General features: G+C 38.0%; 1 protein-coding gene across 1 annotated transcript in view; it reads left to right on the top strand.

The window, feature by feature from the left end:
- The window catches only part of PARP8 (poly(ADP-ribose) polymerase family member 8), a 116,358-nt gene that overhangs the window by 60,479 nt on the left and 31,606 nt on the right, over positions 1-24,273 (top strand). Inside the window, exons 6-14 of the mRNA XM_075136200.1 lie at positions 1,520-1,597; positions 6,115-6,209; positions 9,670-9,730; positions 10,796-10,886; positions 13,744-13,810; positions 15,519-15,644; positions 17,760-18,324; positions 20,635-20,688; positions 20,792-20,887. Coding sequence (XP_074992301.1) covers positions 1,520-1,597; positions 6,115-6,209; positions 9,670-9,730; positions 10,796-10,886; positions 13,744-13,810; positions 15,519-15,644; positions 17,760-18,324; positions 20,635-20,688; positions 20,792-20,887 — 1,233 coding nt within the window. The remainder of the gene's footprint in view (positions 1-1,519; positions 1,598-6,114; positions 6,210-9,669; positions 9,731-10,795; positions 10,887-13,743; positions 13,811-15,518; positions 15,645-17,759; positions 18,325-20,634; positions 20,689-20,791; positions 20,888-24,273) is intronic.

Genomic DNA, 24,273 nt, shown 5'->3' with positions numbered 1-24,273 from the left:
AAAAGCTTGAGATATAGTTAGCTTCTATGGGACGGAGTTTGAGCTTTTATTTTGTTTTTAGTTGAACGAGGTACTTAAACATGAAAGTACCGAAAAAAAACCCTTTTAAAAAAAGTCTCTAACACTGACCATTTCTGTTGGCTAGACAGTTAGAGGTTTGGTTAGAATAGGGTGGGTTTGTCACTATTCTAATGTGAGAGTTTCATTTCTCTTTGGTTTGTGTTGAATTTTTGTTCAGTTGAGTCCTGTTTTAACACAGACTTCCCCTCGAGCTAAGGCTGTTATGAAACAAAGATGACTACAGTCACTTTGTTTCTTTTCAGTGAAGTAGAAGCAGAAATTATTTTTATGCCTTGTGCCATGAAATTGGCTGAAATGCAATTTTTGTTCTATGTATACATACAGTGAATAGAGCAGGAATTTAGAGACAAAGGTAGGGAAATGGTATTAGAATGTCTGACCATAGAAATTTGTGATAAGGGTATATTTGACATTTATAAATATATGGGATTTAGGGGTAACTTCTATTCTTTGATTCATACATCTGATTTCTCTTCCGTTATGGCAGTTCTGTGCAGGACATAAATACAAAATAAGCAGTAAGTACATCATGTTCAGGTTGAAGTGAAGAATTATGATTTTAACCGGTGTTTTTTAGGGGATCTTTGTCAGCATAGGGCCTAGAAATAACACAGGGATTGTGGGAAACAAGAATTAATATCTGCAAGCAATTACGTAATTATAAGTAAAGGTTCCATTGGTGGGAAGCAGCATATAACACTTCAGCTCATGCTGAGTTGCAGTCTGTACCGGGATCAGTTCTATTTACTTGAGTGCAATTATTCACAGAGCAGCCTATTTAGAGCAGGTTTTACTGGGGTAAGCATATTACTTTCTAATCCTTAATTTTCAAAGTCTCAGAGTAGAGCTAGTCAGAAAATTAAGTTTGAACTTTTCTGGCAACAGGCTGGTACTTCTGTTAAAAATAATAATTACGCAGCAATGTGTCAGTTTTTCACAGAAAGGAAATTAAGAGATCCCGTGCTCGGACTTGAATTATTTCCTTAAACTATTAGAATTGATTCACCAGAATACAGTAAATTAAAATTTTATTAGGTCACTGAAACACCAAATGAATTAAGTCCAGAACCTGTCTTGGTGGGTAAATTATGCTTTGTTTAGCAAAAGCACAGAGTGAAGTATCCCTGCGTAGTCTACTGAATTCCCCAGTTCCTTAAAATGCCACACTGTGTCCGTAGCCAGACAAAAGTATTATTTCTCCAACATATATTCAGGATGGTTTTATGTATCGAGTTCGTAGGTGCTTGTTTTATCTGATATTTCACTATTCTTAAAACAGGCCCTTAGTACTCTTCTGGAAAAATGATACTAAAAGATCTCTTACTAAAGGGTGCTGTGAGTTATTTGTAAAAACATAGTTCCTGTAGTTATAATTAGAACTATAAATGCAAGATAAGCATATGGCTTGTATCATTGTTAACTTTCCTTTTCCATTAAGGAGTCACGGCACAACAGCACAGTTGAAGAGGACTCTGAAGGAGATAATGATTCTGAGGAATTTTATTATGGAGGACAGGTAATGGAGGAAATTTTTGCACAAGTTTCCAGAAATTAATATTTGAAAGCTTCTGTTGTTCATTCCATTATAAATTTATGATAATAATTAATTTCTTATGTTTATTCAACATCGACTAGAATGCCATGTGTATATATACATAGTATTTTATAGCAGAAATATTGAATATGTTATACTGTATAATTATATCAAATTTAAAATAAGATTAGTTTGTTTACATTTGCAAAGCTGTAAGAATAGAAGAAGCAAGGACTCTTCAGAATATTTGAAAATAGAAGGCAGTTGCTTACTTCCAGGAAATAGATATTCGCTTTCTAAAGCTTATCCCATTATTGATACAAATGGGAAGTCAGTCTGGATCCAAATCTGTTTCCTTCTGGAGGACTGCCATTTTGTAAAGTCAAGAGCACTGCAATTTAATGGTAAAAATGGTTATTACAAAACAGTTTTGATCTAGGCAATAGTCTGTTCTTTTTCTGAGCTCTACAGTTAAATTCACCTTGAAAAATGCTGCATATTTTTAGATGAGTGTACTGCTCTGTGTCTTACCTTCTTGTTCCCTCAGCAGAATTAATTATTACGTTCTCTTATGTATTGGGAAATAAAATCTCTTTATCTTTTTCTTCTGCAATGTCAATAGAGCATTTCACACTGCTAGTCTCTTTATTTAGATTTTTCTTATCTTTTTAGTCTAACTATTGCCCCAAAGGAATCATTCCTCACTTATGTTACTAGAACTGTTTATTGCGATGAACATTTTAATGCATTACGGTCGCTGTTTATGAAAGTTATCACTGCCTCAGCCTTGAGGCTGAAGCCATCCGTGCCCTGGGTGCGCAGAGCCGAGGCTGCAGGAGCGCGCCAGCCGTGCCAGCCGGTGGGGTGGGTGCAGAGAGCGTGGGATGCTGATGAGCAGGACATCGCCAAGCTTCTTATCTTGCAGAGCCAACAACGTGGTGGGGTTTGAACACAAAATGCATGTTGAGGTGCTTTACTCTAAAAAAAAAAGCACGCCCCTGAAAAGCTATTAAAAGTGATATTGAAACTGGAACTGAAAGAATGTATTTTCATTGTCAGGAATAACTGACATGGGGTGTTGACTCATGTTCACTTCAGAAATGACTGCAGGAATTGCCTCCCTTCAGCTGCCAACTCCTACAGCCCCACGGAGCGCTGGGGAGGACCATGTACACACACTTCAGTGCAGAGAGCGATGTCTTATTTTAATCTGCTTGAGAGGAAAAATCTTCTGATATTGCCCCATTTTTCAACTCTGCAGAAAGGGCAGTAACCTCAAGGTGAAGGAAAAGGCAGCAAGCAGCTGGGAGTGCTTATTTCTTGAACAAGCGCTAATACGTTTGATAAAGGATGCCTGCCAGTGCCCAAATGAATAAATAAATATTAACGCTGCCTATGAGCAGTACATCATTTTGCAGGATGTAAAAGAGCTGTGTAATAGGCAATACTAGTTAGAATTTAGTTGCCTTCAATTTGAAGTGGAAACTACATTGTATTGCATTGTCATTTTTTTAAGGTAATAAATTTAATTGGAGGAATTATAACTGGCAAAAAAGATACAATTAAATCAGCAATAAAAATAAAATATCAGATGATTGTGAATCTCTTGAGTGTAGAATATTCAAAAAGCAAAATAAGGAGAACAAACAAACAAAAAAAGACATCATAGAAAATGTATTTGACAAGAGAGAAAAAAGGAAATTTTGAATTTAAAATTTCATGGTTGAAAACACAAAATCCTAAAGAAAACCTGTAGAATTAAAGAAAATACTGAGGACTCAGAAAATGAATAGGAAATCAGGTAATGAGCAAAGTCCGTCGAGAGATAAAAAGAACAGTCCTTTTTCAAATAAAGTGATTGTAAGAGTTATTAAGTGAGCACCAGTTGTATTGGGAAGACAAAACAGTTGACTGTGTATGTGGGGAGCAAGCAAGGCAAGCTGCTTCATTTGAGACAAGTGTGTGCTGTGCCCACGGAGAAAGGGGACAAAAATACTGACTTTAGCAACTAAAGGGAATAGATGCCAGTATAATTGTGTGCAATACAGTTGGGAAAGGTGGGAGTCAGGGGTAATTCTTAACATTTCGAAGTGGTTACAGCTGGAAAGACAAGAGAGCAGCTGATGATGAAACAAGGACCATGGAAGGTGGGAAATGGCATTTGATGGGCAGTGAAAACAAGATACGACCTTTTGGTGATAAATTAAACGTTTGTATCTGCTTCTTAGGCACCTTGTAATCCTCCCTAAGGATTTAATGGATAAATACTTTAAAGTAGCTAAGTGATTCAATAGCCTAAGTCCTATTGATTTTCAATGGGATTTAGGTTTGTAAATCACTTAATCTCCTTTAAAAATGCAACCTTTTGTCATTATGTGGGACAAAATAATCTGAATCAGGTCTCAGATTAAAAACTGAGGCTTTCTAAACACAGACCCTTCAGACACAGGAAAGTTATCAGATTTTTTAGCTTTTCTATTCACTTTCTCTGAGACTCTTTGTTAATTCCTGCTTTGAATCTCCATGTTCTACATTTCCAAACGAGAACAGGAGATTGAAACAGTAATACTACTGCCTTTGGCACTCTCTCTCCCTGTTTCTTGTGCTTCAGTTACAGGACATACTTGCAAATGCAGATATACAAAACTCTGGCAGTCTCCTCTGCGTATATCAGCATGTCTGTGGCACTAATTCAGGGGTGGAAAATACCATACTGTGGTCTTATAATTTGCCAGAACACTGCTTTGTTTCTTTTTTGAGTTCATAACCTCTTACCATCAGAAAATAGATTGGAGAAAGCATTATGTTAAGCAGTTCAGTGTTCTGCATAGCATTCCTTTTGGATTTTACTATTATTGATACATAAGACTGATTAAAAAAATGTGGTTTAGGACCAACAAAGGTGGCGGGTGCACCATAGCTACGATTTATGAAATGATTGCTGTGCTCTCTTTGGAAGCAGGACAGCAATTATTTATGCATCTTTAAAGAATTCATCTTTGAGTAATGAGCATGTAAAAAGGATTGGTTTTCTCCTACCTCAAGTGAAAAAAAAAAAGGTTTTCTTCCCATGCTCTTCTACTTGGAAAATTGTTCTGACATACCTGCCCAGACAAGGGAGGGGTACTTGGCTTATACGCTTCTGGGCATGAATATCTTTGATATCTCTGGTAAACACATGCCCGTGCTATGCTGGTGAGTTCTGTGCCTTATATTTGAAGAATTCTAAGCCTAATCAAATTATTCTTTGCTAATTTTCACATATAAAAAATTATCAGCTGATTATTATTTTAATTCTATTGAAATTTATTTAATTAGATTGTAAAGTACATCTCCATATATCAGAGTTGAAAGTGTCACAGCACTGGTCTTCTACAGATTTGGATGTACAAATGGAAGAAACAGTATGCAGTTAGATACGGTTCTGCAGTAGCAAGAATTCTCTGCAGGAATTCCTGTATAAGGAGATACATATATGTCTAAAGGGATAAATTACACTCTTGTGCTTTGCTTTCTGAATTTGTCAAAGATACAAGCCAAATCCTACTCTTATTTCTGAATCTGTCCAAATCTAGGGAGTTCATCAACTTTTGTGGAATTATTGTCATTCTAATTGTTGTAAAGAAGTAGAATTAGGTTCACACAGTCAGGAGCATATTGCTTAACAAGAAAGTAGTAATAAACTGTGAACAGATTGTTACAAGACCAAAGAAGTATTTTGGTCCTTGTAGAAGATAGGAGGATGTTAATTATTTTGACTTCATACAGGTCAACCAAACCAGCTCACAAGTTTTTCTTTGTAGTGTAAGCACTAACATAACTGTTTCCATTTTTCATGTAGCGTTTGAAAAAAAAGGGGATGATGTCTAAATACATGGCTCTTTACACCTTCTCTGGTAAAATACTTAAAATGGGGAAGTGTTCTTTAATTTTTTTTTTTAATCTGATATCGTTGCACTGGTGGATAGAATACAGCCAATGGGTAGACTGAAAATGTAATTTAGATGCTGAGACACTTGGTATATAGAATAGTTTCATGCTTCTCTTGTTGAGCCCAAGCCATTCTCTGTCTAATATATATGAGAGTGTGACAAAAAGCAAGAGGGAGCAAACCTTTGTCCTGTAGTGGTTGGACTGGGATAATATAACTGGGGAGATCTGGTTCTTCTCCTGCTTAACAGTTTTAAAACGCACAAGTTTCCCAGAACAACCCCAGGACAAGATAGGACAGAGGGATGAGTCCTTTGCCGCTTCTCTTCCCACAAACAGGAGTGGGACCCTCAAAAAATGTCTGTGCAGAGGTGCCTGTTTTGCAAATCTCATTGCTTAGCAGAGCTAGACCACCTCAGTGCTTCAGCTTATCAACACAGTATCCTTTCCGACGTGGCATTAAGGAATCTTTATGCAGCATATTTTGCAGGGGGAACTTTCAAGAACCTAGGTCAAGTGCCAGTAATGGAATAACTAAAAACTCTTGGGATTTTTTGTTTTCCTGGTAGGTTAGCTATGATGGAGAACTTCACAAGCACCCGCAGCTGGAGGCTGATTTGACAGCAGTGAGAGAGATCTATGGACCTAATGCAGTATCTCTCAGGTATGTCATTAACTTTTCCGTATTGTGGAACCTTTAATGTTTTGGAGATTGAGTTCCATGTGGATCTTCCCTCACTGCCAAAGCGTAAGTCTCTTTTGGTGATTTCTGCATATTGTGTGGCAAAAGGAAGGAGCACTGCTGGCTAGCAATAATGCTGGTTTTGTTTTTTTGGTTTTTTTGTGGTTGGGTACTGACACAACTGGCTGTGGTGAGAACAAGCCCTGGAAGCCTGTTCTAAAACATCGTCTTTGGCAGTTCAGTCGGTATTTGATCAGGCTGTTGTGTTTTGTTGAAAATTACTATTCAGCATTACTTAATAAACTCCTTTTCTGTCATATTCTGTCTTTTGCCCTGGAGGTGAACAAGAGGAATGATAAGAGATTTAGTAAATGTTTTCCCTAGGGAAAGATTGAATTGGATTTGTCTAGTCTGGAAAAAAAGAGAAGGAGAAGACATATTAACAGTTCTTCTTCTTCAGAAAAGCTGTTTGTAGATAGGAGGAGTGATCAAATGTTCTCTGTTGTCATCATGAGAGAGATAATAAGAAACTAGCTGTGTTAGCAACAAACAAGAATTTGATTAGATTTTAGTAAAGCTTTTTAATTGTGGGAATCTAAAGTATCCTACACAGGGAAGTGGTGGAACCTCAGTCAGGGGTGGATTGCAAAGCATAATTACACAAAAATTCTGTTGGGCATCTGTGTGCGTGGATGATTCTGCCATTGGGCATAGCTGTATGATATTTTTAATACACTTCAGGTTTCTTATAACTTCATTTTCCATCTATGCAATCTTAATAATTTCATAAAAATAACAGGTAGACAAGATGTAACAGACCTGTCAGATGTATTACAAAGAAAATATCAAAGTTGTCATACAAACCAAGTAATAAAATACAGAGAAGATAATAACCTTAGGCATACATCTATTGCAAGTAACAATTCCCATTAACCTCTAAACAATAAGCTCTGCTATTTTTGTCTAAGAAGAGAGAGTATGTCTACAACTATGGTGTACTTTTCAAATTAAGTGGAATTTTCATTACATTTTGAGGGGAATTGAAATCCGAGTAGTTGTATATGGGTTAGGAAATAAATGAGATAGATGTTTAGTTGCCAAACTGGTAACTATGAAATTGAGAATAACTTGATAATAGGCTCCCTCAAGCTCCTAAAATTGAAACATTATATGTAACCTTTCAGAAACTTTAACGCATCTAATTTATTGAATCAACTGTTTCATTGGAAGCATTGTGATCTCCTTGAGCTCACTGTAGTAGAAATTGGCATCTGTGTCTGCTTTTGGCATGTGGAAAACTTTAATGCTTCTTCCACTCTGTTATTGAAAATACTCATAAATTCTTGGAAATAAACACAGCATTAAGCATTCAGTTTCATCCCTCTCCTGCAGCTCCACTTCTCTGTGGAGAGGGAAGTCTGTCTGACAGTGACACCCACTAAGATGCGTATTTCCTAGACAGTTGACCCTCTTTTAGTAGTCTCTTGCTGTCACAGAGTCAACTGTACATATAAAAGTAAAATTCCTATACCTGCCTGCTTTTCACCGCTGCCCTTTGAAATCCGGCCACCAAAGCTGTGAGAAAGACCTCTGGACCAACTGATCCAAACTCTCCAGTATCTATCTACATTGCTTAAGCACTGATGGACAGAGGATGTCTGGGAGCTTCAAAATCAAGATGTGTTCATGAAGCCATTGTAGGCAGCAGATCATAAGCTGCAGGTGCTGGAAGAAAACATGATTTCTTCCCCCCTTTCAGCTTGGGTAGAGTCAGCATCATGTGTCTAAAATCCATTTTCTAGGATGGTAATGGAGTGAGGGGCAAAGGAGTTTCAGTGAGTATGGAAATTCCATAGTTATAACTTACTTTTATCTTATCCTTTCTTCCACTAATGTTTCTGTGTTTCGTTAGTTCAACTATGTTTCCGTTTAATCTATAAAATTGTGCTTGTTCACAGCCTTTTGAATCTCAGTCATTAGAGTAACACCAGCCTGTGTTCATAAATATTACTTAAGAGTTCATAACAATCTGTTCTTTGGATCTTCTGGAAAATTAACAAAAAAAATCTGAGGCCACTGTTATGTAGGATAGTGGCTAAGCCATTCAGTAGGTGGAGAATTTCACTGTTTCAAAGCCAGGTCTTCAGTGAGCTGTAGGAGGTCAGCGAGTGCCTGTACGTGTAGCTCTGGGTGAGCAGACTCTGGAGCAGCTGTCAGGGTGGCTGGGAAGCCTCCAGATAACACAGCCCTCTCCTGCCCTGTGTGTGCCATGTGTGGATGCGTCTGATCTAGAGGGAGACTTTGAGTTGGCCCTTACCAGAACCACTGGGATGCCGAGGTTTGGTGGAAGGGGTTCCCTCCACCAAACTTCACAAGAGTTCAAGGCATTTCCAGTGTGAGCTAGGTCCTACCATAGGTTGAGAGGCCACTTTGGTAGGAGATAGTTACATTCACAAAAATATTTTTGTATTTCAAAATTACCGTATCAACCTATTTATGCACAACTGCTACCGTGCACTGTCTTAGTCTAGTTTAATAGAAAAGCGTGGAAGTCACTGTGACAACAAGCATATAAATGCAGTGTAAAGAAAAAAACCTAGTGACTAGAAGCTAATCTGTGAAAAATTGAGTGATTGTGCTTTTACAGTATTGTCCACTTAAGTAATATAAATGAAAAGGAAAGCAATTTTTTATTTCAGTGTATGAATGAGTAGTTTCTAGTCCTGTTTTTCAGAAGTCTTCAAGTACGTTCGGGGAGGGCAATCAGAATGAGTCAGAAAATAAGAGGCAGAAAAGTCACACTTTAAATGTAAGATTTCAGATGGCAATGAAACACCTATGACCATAAGTTAAATCTGAACTGTGGGGATTCCAGCAATACTACATGTAACAGATAAAATAAGGTAACTATTGCCTTGAGCGCATTTCAGGGCAATCTTTATGTTTTGACAAACAAATGCTTGAATGTATGAAGCAATCCCACAGGTATAATGTGCCACCCTCTAGGTTATGTTGTATTTGTCTTCAATGATCTATTGCAAGTCTCTCCTTAGGTTACTGGCTGTTAACCTGAAATACTTTTGGAAATTAACTAGGGTTTTCTTTTGTCATAAATAGGAGCAGCATGTGACCATTATTGTTTTCTTGATTTATTTGTGCAATACGCGAGACAAAAATACATAGCGGCAACGGAGAGAGAATTTGAGGGAATTAGTAGGAAAAAAGATGTAGTCTGTTTAAGCAAGATCCACTGAAAGAAAGTTTCAGTGCAGCAGACGGTCACCCACTGGGAATATTGATCCAATCTATGTAAATGTGTATTTTATAATCATTCTGATTTTACAGACAAGGTTATCCTTTATAAAATCTTCCCTGTTATAAGTACTCCTGGGCTGAGGAGTATCCTAAAGAGCTCTAATGTAATGTAATTCTTTCCTTTCAGGGAATATGGAGCCATTGATGATGTAGATATTGATCTGCATATTGATGTTAGCTTTCTTGATGTAAGTAATCTAATTGCAGAGTTACATAATGAACATTAATACCCATTTAATTCTGCTACACATCAGACTCTCTAGACAACCACTGAGACTTTTCTTTTTCAGAGACTTGATCTTCACAAGTGGCTGTCACATTATTGATTGTACTCAGTGGAAAGGTTTCCTTTTCCTTTTATGATCACATTGTTGAAATGCTTTGTAGGCTTTTATTTACTGCATGTGTATTTCTTTTCAAACATGCTTTGTGAATGGTGAATGTTTTAACTGGTATAAATGAAATACTTTTTTTTTTTTTGCTATCCTAGACATTAGTTAGGTGAAAGCACTTCATAGAGTCCTGGAGAGAAGACAACCTTGGCTGGAGCTCTCCTGTGTGCTTCTCAACATCTGCAGCTGATTAGGGAGAGGCTTGAGTGGCAAAGGAGACACAGGACAGTCATGTGCTGTCGACTGGCAGCATAGCTTCTGTAACAGTTATGCTGTCATTACTCCACTTCCTCACCTCATCTGTGCAGTAACTTCCTGTCCTCTGGATAGAGAATAAAAATTAGAGCTTTTAGGGGCGTCATTAGCTTCTGCACAGATATGTCATATTCTCAGGTCAGCGCAGCACATAAGATAGTTGTTCTTGGGCTTTTCTAAAATTTAAGAAAATCTGATCGTACCTTGAATTATTTTAATCAGTCTTAAGGAGCAGAAGTTTCCTTTGCCCTGTGTTATGGGATGAGTTTGCTTTCCATCTTTATTTGCTCCTTTGCTTCTCAGCTTTGAAACAGTATCTCTTCATAGATGGGAATGTGTCTGCCTGCACTGTAGATGCAGTTCTGTGTATAAATCTGTACTCAGTTTAAGTGAGCATACTCAGCAGCTGGAAGCAGTCCAACACTGCTCTTAGGGGCATCTTAGGGGCAGTAGTTTGTCCTAAGTCTCAAGTTTAAAGTTGGAGTAGGTATTCCACAACGGGGTAAGTGGATGGATGGTGTTTATAACAACCTCAGGTAGACTGACAAAATGCAGCAGTTCCTCATGGCTAATGGTGTCTGTTGTTTTCTTTTTATCTTGAACTAGGAAGAGATTGCTGTGGCTTGGGATGTAATTCGCACAGAGCCTATAATAGTGCGATTGCACTGTTCACTTACACAGTACTTAAATGGTCCAGGTTAGTCACCTGTGTATTCTTCATGTGCCTTGTATGGTGTCTCGGTCTGAGCCATGTACTGGGTGATAGATACCCATTCACTGCCAAATCTTTGACCCTGCATGTGCTTAGAGCTACTGCTGAGAGCAGTCATACTGATTTAAGATTATGCTAACATATATTTGCATGGCTAGGCCCTCAATAATGGCCTAATTTAAACTTTCATAGGTTGATTTTTGGAACTTGTTTTCCTGATATTTTTTGAAATGCCACTGCTTCGCCTAGGAACTACCGTTAAAGGAATAAATACAGTTTCTAATATGTGATTTCCTGATTTTGGAAATCAGGGACCATTTGCACAGATGAGGTATCACTGATAAGGTATACATATGCAGACCTGTATAGCACATTAATATGCCCTTTTTCATGCACCTTTGAAGAATCAGGCCATGATAATGATCCTTTCAGCCTCAGATTTCTATATGACTGTGTGAACTCTGGGAATCTTTAGATTTGAATGATTTGTTCATTGAGTAAAGCTTCCTCATGAGACTAAAAAGGCTCAAACTCCTGAAGAATCAACTGATTTTGAAGACTTGGAAACATTCATGTGCAAGAGTCAACTTCAGATATATTTTTACAGTAGGAATTCAGAACTAAGTTGCAATTTGGATCATAACTTGCCCGGCTTCGGAGACTTCCAGTGCAAGCTGTCAGTTCAGGCTTGTATCCATGGGAGAATTCTGCCTCTGGAAAATGAATAGATATTTCCAGTCATAATATGTTTAGCAAAATCTGTCCCAATGAGCTATTTTTGTAGGGTATGTTCCTGCCGATGCTAACTATAAGCTATATTCTGTTCATTCAAATAAGCATTTCATTATGTCAATCTTTTTTTTTTTCTGCTTGACTTTGGTCTTTTTTGCTGTATTTTATTGCTTCAATCTTTTTTGTAAATATGCAGATCGTTATTTTCCATAGCAGGTAGCAGTGTTGGTATTCAGGATATTTCTATCAAAATGTAATTTAAAAAATAAAAAAGTGCAGCAAGAAAAGCAGCATGCAGTAAGAAATGATCTAGTGAAATGAGAAGTAACAACAAGATATCTTCTGCACCATTGACAAGGTTAAAATGGGAAGCTTAGTTCCCAGTCCAGTAGCTGACTGATTGTGGAAGTGCCTGAGTACCAAGAAAGGCAAGATCAGGGCCAGAGGCAAGTGCTTCGCTGATGAGCTCAGCTTTTATGAGCTCAGCTGCTGTTGCAGCCATGTCTCTATTTATCAGAAAAGGACAATGACATCCACCATCTTCTGTGTTAACAAGACCCTTTCTATGTGAATTCCTCTTCCCCTTAAATATGTTGTTTTGAGACTACTGGGGCACAACTCTACGCTACATCTTTTTCTCCTCTAGTACTTTCTGTTGATTGATAAAAGAAACAGAAGTGCGGTATACTCAAAAGGACTGTGGGGGATATTCGTACCACCTTGTAGCTGTGTAATATCCTGATTTTAGATAGTCATTCTTCTAGTTAATAGCTTGTCTCATTATTGTGCTTGTAGGCAGTTTCTCCCACATGCCTTAGAATCAGCCTTTGGAGGCACCGGGCTGTCTCCTCTGTCTGTAGAGCTGAGACAACAGTTGTAGTCTACATGTCAGATTTTAAGATTGTTGGTCTAGGTATGATGATTCTGATTGAAAATATTCCCCTCCTACCATGTGTCCTAAATTCGACAATCTAAAGACATTGCTACCCCTAATCAAATCATTCATCCCTTTTGAAAAAATCATCAGTTTGTCTTTAAAAGATGAGGTTATATTTGAATAATGTTAGAGAAAAAGTATGTACAGGGCTTTGAATTAAGTGAAGTTTGATGGCCAGGTTAGATATATTGTATTTTATTTTTAATTTATTAAAGTGAAATAAAAGGATAAACGTTGACATTTTGAATAAAATCTGGCTTTCTGAATGATCAGAATAATACAGATTTTAAAATACTTATTTACTTTTTCTAATAAAATTTGAACCAACCCCAGATTTTTTGTTTTCATTCCTTTTTTATTTTACTGTAGTCATTACCACCTTATGTAACGCAAAGTATAAAGTCTGTGCGTGCTTGTAATATGTGTTGGCTGTTGTCCTGCCTTGAGGACCTGAGGCTCTCTCAACTAGTGCTGGATTCCATCTGCCACTTCTATCTAGCAAATCTTATTAAAGGATTTTAGTAATACCAGGAGCAAATTTCCAGCTAATTTCCACACTTTCAAGTTTCTGACATACGAACATGGATATACGAATGTTAGGATGGGTCTTGAGGAAAGTTCAGGGTAATCCTTGGCCACTTCAGTTCATATATCAGGCACTTAGATGACGATTATGGATTTTGTATTAAAATGCCCTCAGAAAAAAAACCCGGATACTAATTAATACAGTTTATTGCACTCTGGGTTTTCTTCCTAGTCACAGAAACTGTAGTGTGTGAAGACTACTTACTTGGAAAAAAGTTTAAGAGATTAGGTGAGATGAATTACCAGTCCAGATACGTTTAATCTGATGCTGTTCTCTAGTACTTGCGCAATATAAAAAAAAAAGACACATTTTTGTAATTAAAATTAGTGGGAAGAGAAACATTTGGGGGAGTTCAATTTCTACAATACTCATTTGTAAAATTACAAATTATATTGGCTGATATTCCAAAAAGGACCATTCGTTTCTTAATGGGCTTAGATGACATGTCCATTTTCACCATTGCTCCAATGGTATTGTCTATAGTAAAGGTCCAGACAGAACAGGGTCCTTAAATATGACTTATATGGTCATGAGTTCTTGATTATTGGTCTAAGTTCATGTATCAACAATATCTCCTTTTTCCGTAGTGCCAACTGTGGATGTATTTCAGATCTCCACTAAGGAAAGATTTGGGCTGGGACATCAGCTGAAAAAGTAAGTCTAGAAAAGTGTAAACTCCTGGTTTAGGCAAATATTACACTCTTTTTAGTTCCTGGACCATGTCAAGTAGGATAAAATTCACACCTTGGTTGTTTAGATCAAAGTGTTTTGAACTTGTTTTTCTTTAAATAAAAAATAACAGGATTTGCCTTTTTAAGTTCAGTTTTGACAGTTGTTGGGGAGAACCTGATTTGTGCTACCTGACAGGGTTTTCTGTCACTTCTTTCTGTGACAGAAGTAAGCCATTTAGGAAGTAAGCTACCAAAGTACAAAGCGCTGTAGCTAGGAGTGTTCAATTTCATGTTTCTGCTTAGATAATGAAGCCTCTGGAGCAGGAATCTTCTTGAGCACCATGCATACCCTAAGGGGGGTATGCTTTCATGGTGGGCTCTAGGATGTACCACAGTAATTAGGCCATCCACGTTTTGAGGACAAGAGGGAAGAATAGTTGAAAAAATTAGCAGTTTATGTGTTCATGGTACAATTCAATTTAATAGAAGTTTGCTGAGTTGTCTTTTCACACGTTTGTGTATGTGTAATAAAACAACAGTATAGGCTTTAGTATCTGACCATTACAACATTAAGAATTCCTTAAGAAAAAAAATTTTTTGCTGTTTGATGTTCAAAGAAATTCAGTGCAGCATTTTCGTAATCTTACAAATGAAGCAATATTACTAAAATCTCTACGGTACATGACTTTGAAGAAAAAACATAAAAAGCTCCTCAGACCTGAAGAGTCTCTTAAAACGTTTCACTGTCTGTCTTACACTGTTTCTGATTTGTGCACTGGGTAATTACTAAAGGTTCCCATAAGACATTTTCAAGGACATAGCTGCATAATTCACATTTGAGGAGAAGTCAAGAATATCCATGAACCCCATGGCCCCTCATGGCTGTGAATCTTTGAAGATTCACTGAATTTTCGATGAAGTCCATGCCAACTTCCACTCAAAGACTCCCACTGCTAGATTAGACTCACAGAGTAGTTTGGCGTGGAAGGAACTACTGGAGGTCACCTAATGCAATCTCCTGCTCCAAGTAACACTAACTTCAAAGTTAGATTAGTTCACTCAGAGTCTCAGGCAACTGAGCTGTAAAATCTCCAGCCTTCGTGGACAACCTGTTGTACTTAACCACTTTTCTTGCGGATATCTTCTTTTTATAGCCTTTTTGTTTTTTAGCTTTCCTTGCTACAACTTGTGACCACTGCCTTTTGCTGTCCATCTCTGGGAAGTGTCTGGCTCTGTCTTCTCTGTAAACCCTCTTTGGATAGCATGATATTCGACATCTCTGCCTTCATGTTTGTGCCTTAGGAGAATATGCTCCTACTTGAGCAGTGTGGATCCTGTAGCCTACCGCTGTAGTCACTGGAGAGACAGACACCTATAGTTGGATGGGATGCCTCTGAATCAGTTTGTCTCCAGGTCTCCATGAGAGGCGTACCTGCATAAGTCTCGCAGTGGTTTACACAGACTGTATTCTCAATAAGAGTTCTGTGTGAGTTAGTTTTATGTGGGAAAAAAAGCATTTTTGAGGAGCTGAGGCACCCAATCATCAGTCCACATACATGACAGTAAAACTCTGTCTGTAGAGTGAGGACATTGCATCATGTTGCCTACGTGGTGAACAGAGAGACCCTAGTATTAAAGTGAGTATGTCTTGGCTAGGGTAAGAAAATCATCTTTTTTTTGTTAATTTGCAGAATCATGCAGACATTTGTTACACAACAGTGGAAGAACAGCAAAGAGAAATCTAATTGTACGCACAATAAGAAGATGTCTGACAAAAAGGTGAAATCCCCTCTGCACATCTTTTCTACATTGCGCAGGTAATAGCAAGGAAAACGAACTGTTAACACCATATCCTGTTCAAAATCCACAGCAGTCTTCACAAGGTGAAATGTTGACTTTCTCCACAGAGAAGTGCTCTATTTATATCTTACCTCATGGGCTTCCAGTCCTTGCTTTGCATGACATCAAAAGTGAACTAGGTACTATTGCAGCTTCTAAGACTATTTGAAGGCAGAGCATTTCAGTGCCCTGCTCTCTGAAACAGCCATGTTTCATCTAGAATTGGAAAAAAAAAATTTTATATTATTTAACTTGTTGTATTTGTATCTTTATAGCTTGGTAGCATTTGACTGTTACTTGAAGAGCAAGAATATAAATATAAGTAATATATACAAGTAATATATAACATATATATAGTATATATAACACATATATTTTAAAAAAATGTTGTTGTCTAGCTGTTCTTTCCATAGCTGTGTGTAATTTTAATTTTTTAAAACTAGAATGGTCATTAATGAAAGACTGATTTTTAGAGCTGCTGATCACCCACTCCTCTCCACTGTTTAAGTACATTAATGTTCACCACTTCTGAAATGCAGGCACAGAATTTCTAAGAACAAAGGCATTAAAAACATAAGAAGTAGTTTGTGAATACTTCATTTGAATTCATTATGACTTCTGCCAGTTACTCATACTCTTAAGTGTAAGATCAGGCTCTGATTTTACCTCTTTCAGGAATGTGACTAAAACTCTAGCATGTTTTCCTGCTTATGATCACCCCTTCTGTGAATTTGAATTGAATGCTTCTTTGAACATTCCTTCTTTTTGATGAATTTTGCCATTCTAAATTCCGTGTATAAAAAAGAGAGGGAGTACAGTGATCACTCACATTGAAGAAAGGAGGAATGTCAAAGATGACAAAATATTATTTGTCTTTTCAAAGGTAGAAGAGGAAGGTGGTGTTTTAAGTAGAAAGCTTACCCATTCCCCACCATGCCACACACCATTGCCGAGCTCAAGCTGTAGCTTGGGGTCTGGTTTTATTCAGAAAGAGCATACAAAAACCAGCCCAATCTTCCTCCTCTTGATTTGGCTGCTGCTGCAGTGCCTGTCCAAAGATGACTCAGCCCAAATGCAGGGACCCCCTCTCTCCCTAGAGCACCATTCCTACCTCCTTTCTGCAGGAGGGTGACAGTGAGCCAACTGCAACAGTGAGTCAGCAACCTCCATGTGCATCTTCTACTGTCACCACTTGCTAACAGGGTGGGGAAACCTGCCAGCCTCTCCCCTTGGGGTTTCGCTTCACGATCCAAGCCCAAAAAATACCCCAGAGATTGGGGTTGCTTATAAAGCATAGAAAAATGATTCAGCATACCTGTTACATGTTCTTGCTTTGCAAGGACAGGCGAATGTGAACCTTATAGAAATGTGACAGTTCATGTGGATGTTGTTTCGTAAAATCCTTTTGTTCTTTACTTTCTGCACTCATAATTTAGGTCCCTCACATTCTCATTTCTAGTGTTACAGAGCTAGAATTTGTCTAACACAGGAAAGAAGGGTATCAAATTGACTTCCACAAAGCACCCAGATTATTATGAGGTTTTTAAAAATAATGTTCATTTCAGCTGAATTAAATTTGATTTACTGCCTGCGAGTTTCACTGCTTGTTATATCTTCCATTGGATCTGGACATAGAATTTGTTATGCTATGTCCAGAAGACAGTCACTTTAATGGGATCATGCCATGATGATTACATGGGGAAGATAGATTTTGATAAGGAAAATGTGTTATAATCTCATGTGAAATATGTGGTTTTCATTTCAAAGACAATTTCCTGAATAAATGGTTTGTTTAGAGACATAGAGACCTTTACAAAGAGCTGTAGGGATATAGCTTTAACTTCTACTTAAGTAGTTAGTCGTCTTTTTGATCGATGAGCTTGTGTGTAAATAGCAGTAAGATGTCTATTTGGTACTGGAAAATTAATACTACATACAATTGCTTGTTTTTTTAATGTTGGGCTGCGTTTGTCACTAGTGAAATACATAAAGACAGGTGACACGTAAAAATTTTTACATATGTGTGGTCTCGCTTGATTTGCACAAGATTTTGATTATTCTCCAACTTTGTCTTCTCCTTCTTTATTTTTAAGGTCGCCAAGTTATCCTCCACCTGGCTGCGGTAAAAATAAATCAAAACTGAAGTCAGAACAGGATGGCATCTCCAAAACTCACAAGCTACTGAGAAGGACTTGCTCTAGCACAGTGAAGACAGAGGATATGTGTGCCACAAAAGCTCACAGAACCTTTGGCCGCTCATTGTCGAGTGACCCTAGGGCTGAACAGACAATGTCTATTAAATCGCACAAACTGTTGAACCGTTCTTGCTCTGCAGCTATCAAGCAGGAGGAGTGCGTCACTTTAAAGCCCCATAAGCTGTTAAGTAGGTCGTGTTCTGGGGACCCTCGATGTGAGCACAACAGCACCTTGAAGCCCCACAAACTTTTAAGCAGGTCCTACTCCAGTAATCTTAGAATGGAAGAATTGGATGGATTGAAGAATCACAAATTACTCAGCAAGACTTACTCCAATGCCCCTAAATCATCCAAAATGGAGCCTTTCAAGGAGTCCACCATAGCAGAGAGCAGGAGGCTCTCTCTTACCTCAGGGCTTATTGGTATCTTAACACCATCTTCACCATCACCTTCACAAGCTGCTGTGCGTAATAATTTTTTTATTCTACTTATTTTCCTACTGTTATTTTCCAAATGTGCTGTTATGGTTGTTATGCAAAGGCATTAATACTTAGGACATATGTTAGTGAATATATTGGATATATTGAATATATTGGAAGACAAGAGCAATGGAGTCAGCTTTTCAAGGAGAATTTAAACAACTGTGCATGCACATATATTTAAGTTATAAAACCAGAATTTGCTTAGGTCAAGACAGAGATTTTACACGTCATGTTGAATACAGCTCAATGTACCTGCTGGCCATGGGAAAAGTTCAATTATCCATTTCCTTCCCTGCCTCCTTTCTTGCTGCAGGAAGAAGGGAGAGCGTGTGCTTCTGTGCTGCAAAATTGGCTTGGTCACACAGGTCTTTTCTCATTTCACCGTTTGCTTTGTGGGGGAAGCAACCATCCATTGGCTTGTTCGGGTGCCAAGTCACCTCTCCTTCTGGTCTTTGCATCTGTGATCATCATCATAGTGGAAGGAATGCAGTCATGATTCAGCTCCCCTCTTGCGCATTTGTGCTTTCTGAAAGGTTTGACCTTCAAATGTGCTGGTGGCAGCCGGAGGTCGGGGAAGGAATTAGGCCCACACTGGCCCCCTTTCTTTCCCCAGAGACATGATGGATTGGGAAAGCAAAGGGTAGCACGTATTCTTAAATTTAAGAAAGAGCGCCCAAAATTAGTTCTTGTGCCTCTGCCTCTTAAAAGAAGGCTTTTATACTTCAGAGGAAAGAATGGGTCTGTTTGCGCTCTTTCAAGGCACCCTTCTGTTTTCTGTGTTAGATCTGGGGAGAGGCACTCAGGAGACAGCCCTCTCCACTCCCTTAGCCTGTTGGTACCTTGATGTTCTCGGTGAGAAGAAGCTGATTCTTGCTTGAAATGCCATACATATACTCAAAATAGTGCATTCTGAAGAATGAAATTACATTGAGTGTGCTGTGTCTCAGGATAAATTAGTTTAATAAGCTGTGAGCTATACTCATCAGATCTAAAAGCAGTGATATACTATCATAAAATCATTTATATACATGCTGTGTGGTTGGTTCCTGTAATGTCCACAGCAATATTAATTTAAGGTGAGCCAAAAGACTTTTTACTTGTTACAGTTTAGAGATGCATTTTTTCCTGACTTAGCAGAGGATGTCCTAACATAGCAAGACTTTTCACTCTTGAAGTTAATAGGAAAAGTCCCATTGATTTTGACAAGATAATGGAGAGTTGACTAAGTGGTTTAATTACTGATGTTATCAGCTGATATGGAAGAAATGCAAGCCCTGCTTGGCAGTCTATAAAAACTACCAGTAATTTATTGCTAGAATGCATTTACTTTGAGGGAAAATCGTCACATACATGGTCAGGTGCAGTTTGACTGATGTTAGCAGAAGGGCATCAGCAGTCCATTTCACATTTTACGTGCAGGCACCAGATACATGGGTAACTTGGGTGTCTAACTGCAATTTGAAGTCAGTGGAATGTGGAAGCGATAAATAGGGACCCTAACTTCTCTTCAGTTCTCCGCTAAAGTATTTCAATCTCATATATGAATACAATTAGGAGGACTGTTTCCCAGGAGAAAAAAGGGGAAAGTTTCACAATTAAGCAGTTAGAAAAATGAAAGGAAATAAGCCTAAAAACAAAACCAAAAAAAGCTGTAAATGGAGGTGATCTGACTCTTATTCAAAACAAGGTTTGATTAAGATAGATGTCAGTCTAGAGGGGATTTTGTACCTTACTGACTCCTGTAACAGAAGTTCCTTCTAATTTATATTGCTGTGTGTTGAAAGAAGGCGGCAGAAAGAACTTGAGTGGGATCTGAGCACAGAGATCTGTTAATATGGTGCTTACAAAAGTGAGATATCAGTAAATATAAAAGAAAAATATTTTCAGCTGTTCTGAGAATTACATTAGTCTTTCAAGCCTAAGCAGATAGCCCATATTTGGATAGACAATATGCAGTTAAAATTTAATGGAAGTTACCAAATGCTGATTTATTAGCATGGAGTGAAGACACTGGTGTTTTCATTTGACATGAAAGCTTTTGGGATGCTGAGGTACAAAACCTCACCAGATTTAAGAACTAAAAAGAAATGCTAACAATCTACCCCACATTCAGCAAACAGTAAAAGGATTGATTATTTGTAATGGCTGGTTTTTGCAAATGAGAGACCTTTTTAGATGGTCTCTAAAATATTGTTTAATTAACATATTTGCATACAAAAAATACAAATGTTTTACCATTTCCTTATAATTAGTCTACCAACACTGAAGTTGCCTCAACTTTTTCCTTGCAGCAAAATTATGGTGCAAAATGCATTCCAGTACGAGACCGTGGCTTTCTTGTGCAGGTAGGATGTCATATCTTACCCATTTATAGAACACTGTGGAGCATGAGCTGACTGTTAATTATTTTTAAGCAGATGTTGTTATTCTCTTTTTCATTGTTCTCAGACTATTGAATTTGCTGAGCAGCGGATACCAGTATTGAATGAATACTGTGTAGTTTGTGATGAACCCCATGTGTTCCAGAATGGCCCTATGCTGAGGGTAAGTGGTGTGCTTGCAGGGATAAACAATGCATTGCATTTTATAATGCCTTAAATAACAATGGACCATACAAACCTGTTATAAAACTATTGGATTATTTCAGATGCATTTATCCTAAGATGCAAAAATGTAATGCATATTAACTAGATTTTGCTGTAAATTTGAAAAAAATTTATTGCAAACAAGGCAGATGGAAATCAGGCTTGTATAATATCATAGAAACATAAAGGGGGGATGTATTTCACTGAACACTATTGTGCTACACTAGTCACAACCGGATAAGATGAGGAAGTGCATTAGAGTGCTTTCCCGGTCCTCTGGCATTCTTTTAAAAGCTTAGGGTCAACTCAGTCCTTGAGCTCTTACCATGCCATGACCAGAGTATTCAGATACACTGGTGTTAATGCCACAAAGCTGTGAAGTTCTTCTGACTCTCTTTTGCTCATGGGCCGCTGGAACGAGCCATCTTCCATGATATGATAAAAAAGGCAGTAGAAGGAGATGCTCTGTGAAGTGTCTGTGTCTAGTATTGTCTAGCAGTGACCTAGTCCAGGGGCACTGTTGTGGTTCAGCATGCCCAAAGTCTGGTCAGTTAGGCAGCACTTCTTTCCTTTCGTTCCTGTGTAACTGAGAGCCAGGAATTCCGTGTGCTGAACGTTGTACCCTCTCATGCTGTTCATGAATGCATTCAGTGAAAAAGAGTAAGATTGGTCTTGAGACATACACTCTGCCTGGAGCTACTGGATCAGTGCAGCTTTGTGAAACAGTATATTAGGAGAATTTGAATTCTTACCTTTAGGACTGATCTTGCAGTTTAGAATCCTTCTTGTTTCACCTGTCCTGAATTCTATGGAAACCTGAGTAACCTTAAAAGATTAAAGCCATGGAAAACTGTTTAATACCAGTGTGTGAATGGTCTGACGCCTGCCAGTTTCTCCACGGTGTGGTGAGCAGCTACACATAAGTTGAAGCAGACATCAGCTATGATAGTTCCATGGAACTAAATTCAGGAAGGTTATTGCTTACATGGTAGCAGAAGTCACCTCAGCGTCATCTCCTGTGACACTCAGTGGCACCACGGTCAGGCGTTCTGACTGCAGACAGGGTATGCAAATAGGCTGCTAATAGGATTTGCAAGAGCATCTACATATTCAGTTAACACCTTTTTAAGTCATCCTATCCTTTGAAAATCCTATCAGGTGGTTTTTTGCCTCTTCAAGCTCATATCTACCTTTTAAAAACATGATTTTCTGCCAGATTTATTGGCAACCAAATCCTGATTAGAAGCCTGAAGAAAAGGCATCAGTTCTTTGTTGTTCATCTTTGAATGCACTGCTGTGCATATTACCTGTGACAGGATGAGATAAGATGAATTGAGTAATGTTTGGATAGTGAGTGAAGTATGGATAATATAATTATTTAAATTATTTGGTTTTATCTATTGTCTATAGGACAAAGCAAACAGTAGGATTTATTCCTGTTCACATGATGAACTATTAAGGGAAAACAGAGTGGAAAGTCATCTGCTCTAAACAAAAAAATCTTAATTCTTCTTGCTTTCCCACCTTAGAGATTAAAATCTCTCGGAATTACTATTCGCTGCCTTCAGCTTAAAGAGGGGTCATTTTAGCTATCTGTTTGAGTTTGTCACTGCTTCAAAACAGATGAAAGTGCAAACATGTTTGCCACTAAACATATATTCATCAGTGCCTTTGCAAGCCGCATAACCTAGCAAGCTTTGCAAAAATGAAAGGGTGTCCTTATATAACCCAGGGAGAAGGAGATAACGGGAAGAAATCTAACATGCTCTGTGTATGCTTGAATGACTCAGTAAGCAATATAGAGCCATTAATGAGTTTGCAGTTCTGTAGCAGGTGAGAAAGGATCTCAGTTTGAATCGAGCATGAGCTTGCCAAAGGGTCTTAAGGAAATTTATGCTTCACTCTGCTGAGAGCTCTGCCTCTGGCAGAGGCAGCCTGAAGCAGTCAATTGTAGGGTTTATTTACATGCTTCAGCTGCACGCACACATGCACATGCATACATACATACATACATATATCTATATAATGTATGTAAAGAGAATAAAGAATGACCTGAAAGAGCATTTTACGTTTAATACTGCTGCAACAGCAGATCTCAGAAATACAGTATTTTATTAAACAGAATGCAGGGGGCTTTCATTTAAGGCAAGGCTACATGCAATCTAGCCTTATGTAACTTAATGGATCGCATGTGTAATATCCTTGGCCTTCATAAAGAGCTTTAGAGTGCTTGTACTTTTGATACCACAGTAACTTCACCAGATTTCGTAATGATCAGAACCTTGCTACATCTGCTTATATGTTTGGATTCTGTGTCTAGATCCCATTTTCTACAGATCTCTATATCTCAAAGACATTACTTAGATAGGCTCTATTTGTAGTTGGTTGTGTCACAAGAGATGCTACAGATTAAATAGCTCTGGATTTACCAGTCTCTTCCTTTAAAGAATAGTCCCTCCATACAGATGCGCACAGGGTCATGTCTGAGTGTGTGTATCCTTAATGAAGAATTTCCCTGCTATCTTTTGGACCTTTTTCTCAACAACAAAGAAGGCATATGAATTTGTAAAAGCATAGCAAAGTTATTGCTTGAGAAGTTATTTTAAAATGTATTTAGGCTTGATTTTCTGGTATTTAATGGAGTTTTACGCAATAGCAAAGAAGCCAGTAAGGAATTTTATTCTGTAATCCTCCAGTATGTCAGCCTGACACCTTTCCTGAACTGTAGTGTAGTTTAATTAATTGTCTTGAAATGCAGTTTAAAAAATTCAACAATTGCCATCACACAATAAGTACATTATTTTAATACTGTAAACTCTCATACCTGGGCCTAATTTTTTGTGCTGGTTATTAATGACTTGCATAATTCAGATGTCTCATCCTCAGGACAGCTGAAGATACCAAATGAAACTGAGAGATAAAGTTTTTCCTTTCTGAAGATTTGCTCTACAGGCTGTGTTTCTATCTTAGTTATAAAGTATCTTTAAATCAGTCTCTCTCAGCACAAGCTTTCTTCTCAGTATTGTGTTTCTTTTTCCTAGATAACTTTTTTTGGGGGGTGTTCAGTTTTTAGTATCTATTTCAATTTACTTTGTTTCCTTAAAATCTTGACATCTTCTTTCCCATAAGGTAAGAGCAACTTGATGACAACAGGGTATGTCTTTTTGTATAGCTTAATTTAGACACTAGATCCACATGGCAGACATACCATTGTATGGAAGATGTCTCCTGCAGAACAGCTGCATAACTGAATTGCATATGTTTGGCTTTATGCTCTTACAATGGACACCTGTCTTGCTCTAGAGCCCGCGGTACTAATCTAATCATGCAAATGTTCCCTGCTGG

Source organism: Calonectris borealis, chromosome Z (assembly GCF_964195595.1).
Source record: "Calonectris borealis chromosome Z, bCalBor7.hap1.2, whole genome shotgun sequence".
Taxonomy (NCBI): domain Eukaryota; kingdom Metazoa; phylum Chordata; class Aves; order Procellariiformes; family Procellariidae; genus Calonectris; species Calonectris borealis.
Note: the sequence above shows the minus strand (reverse complement) of the source record. Positions and strands in the feature narration are given on the sequence as shown.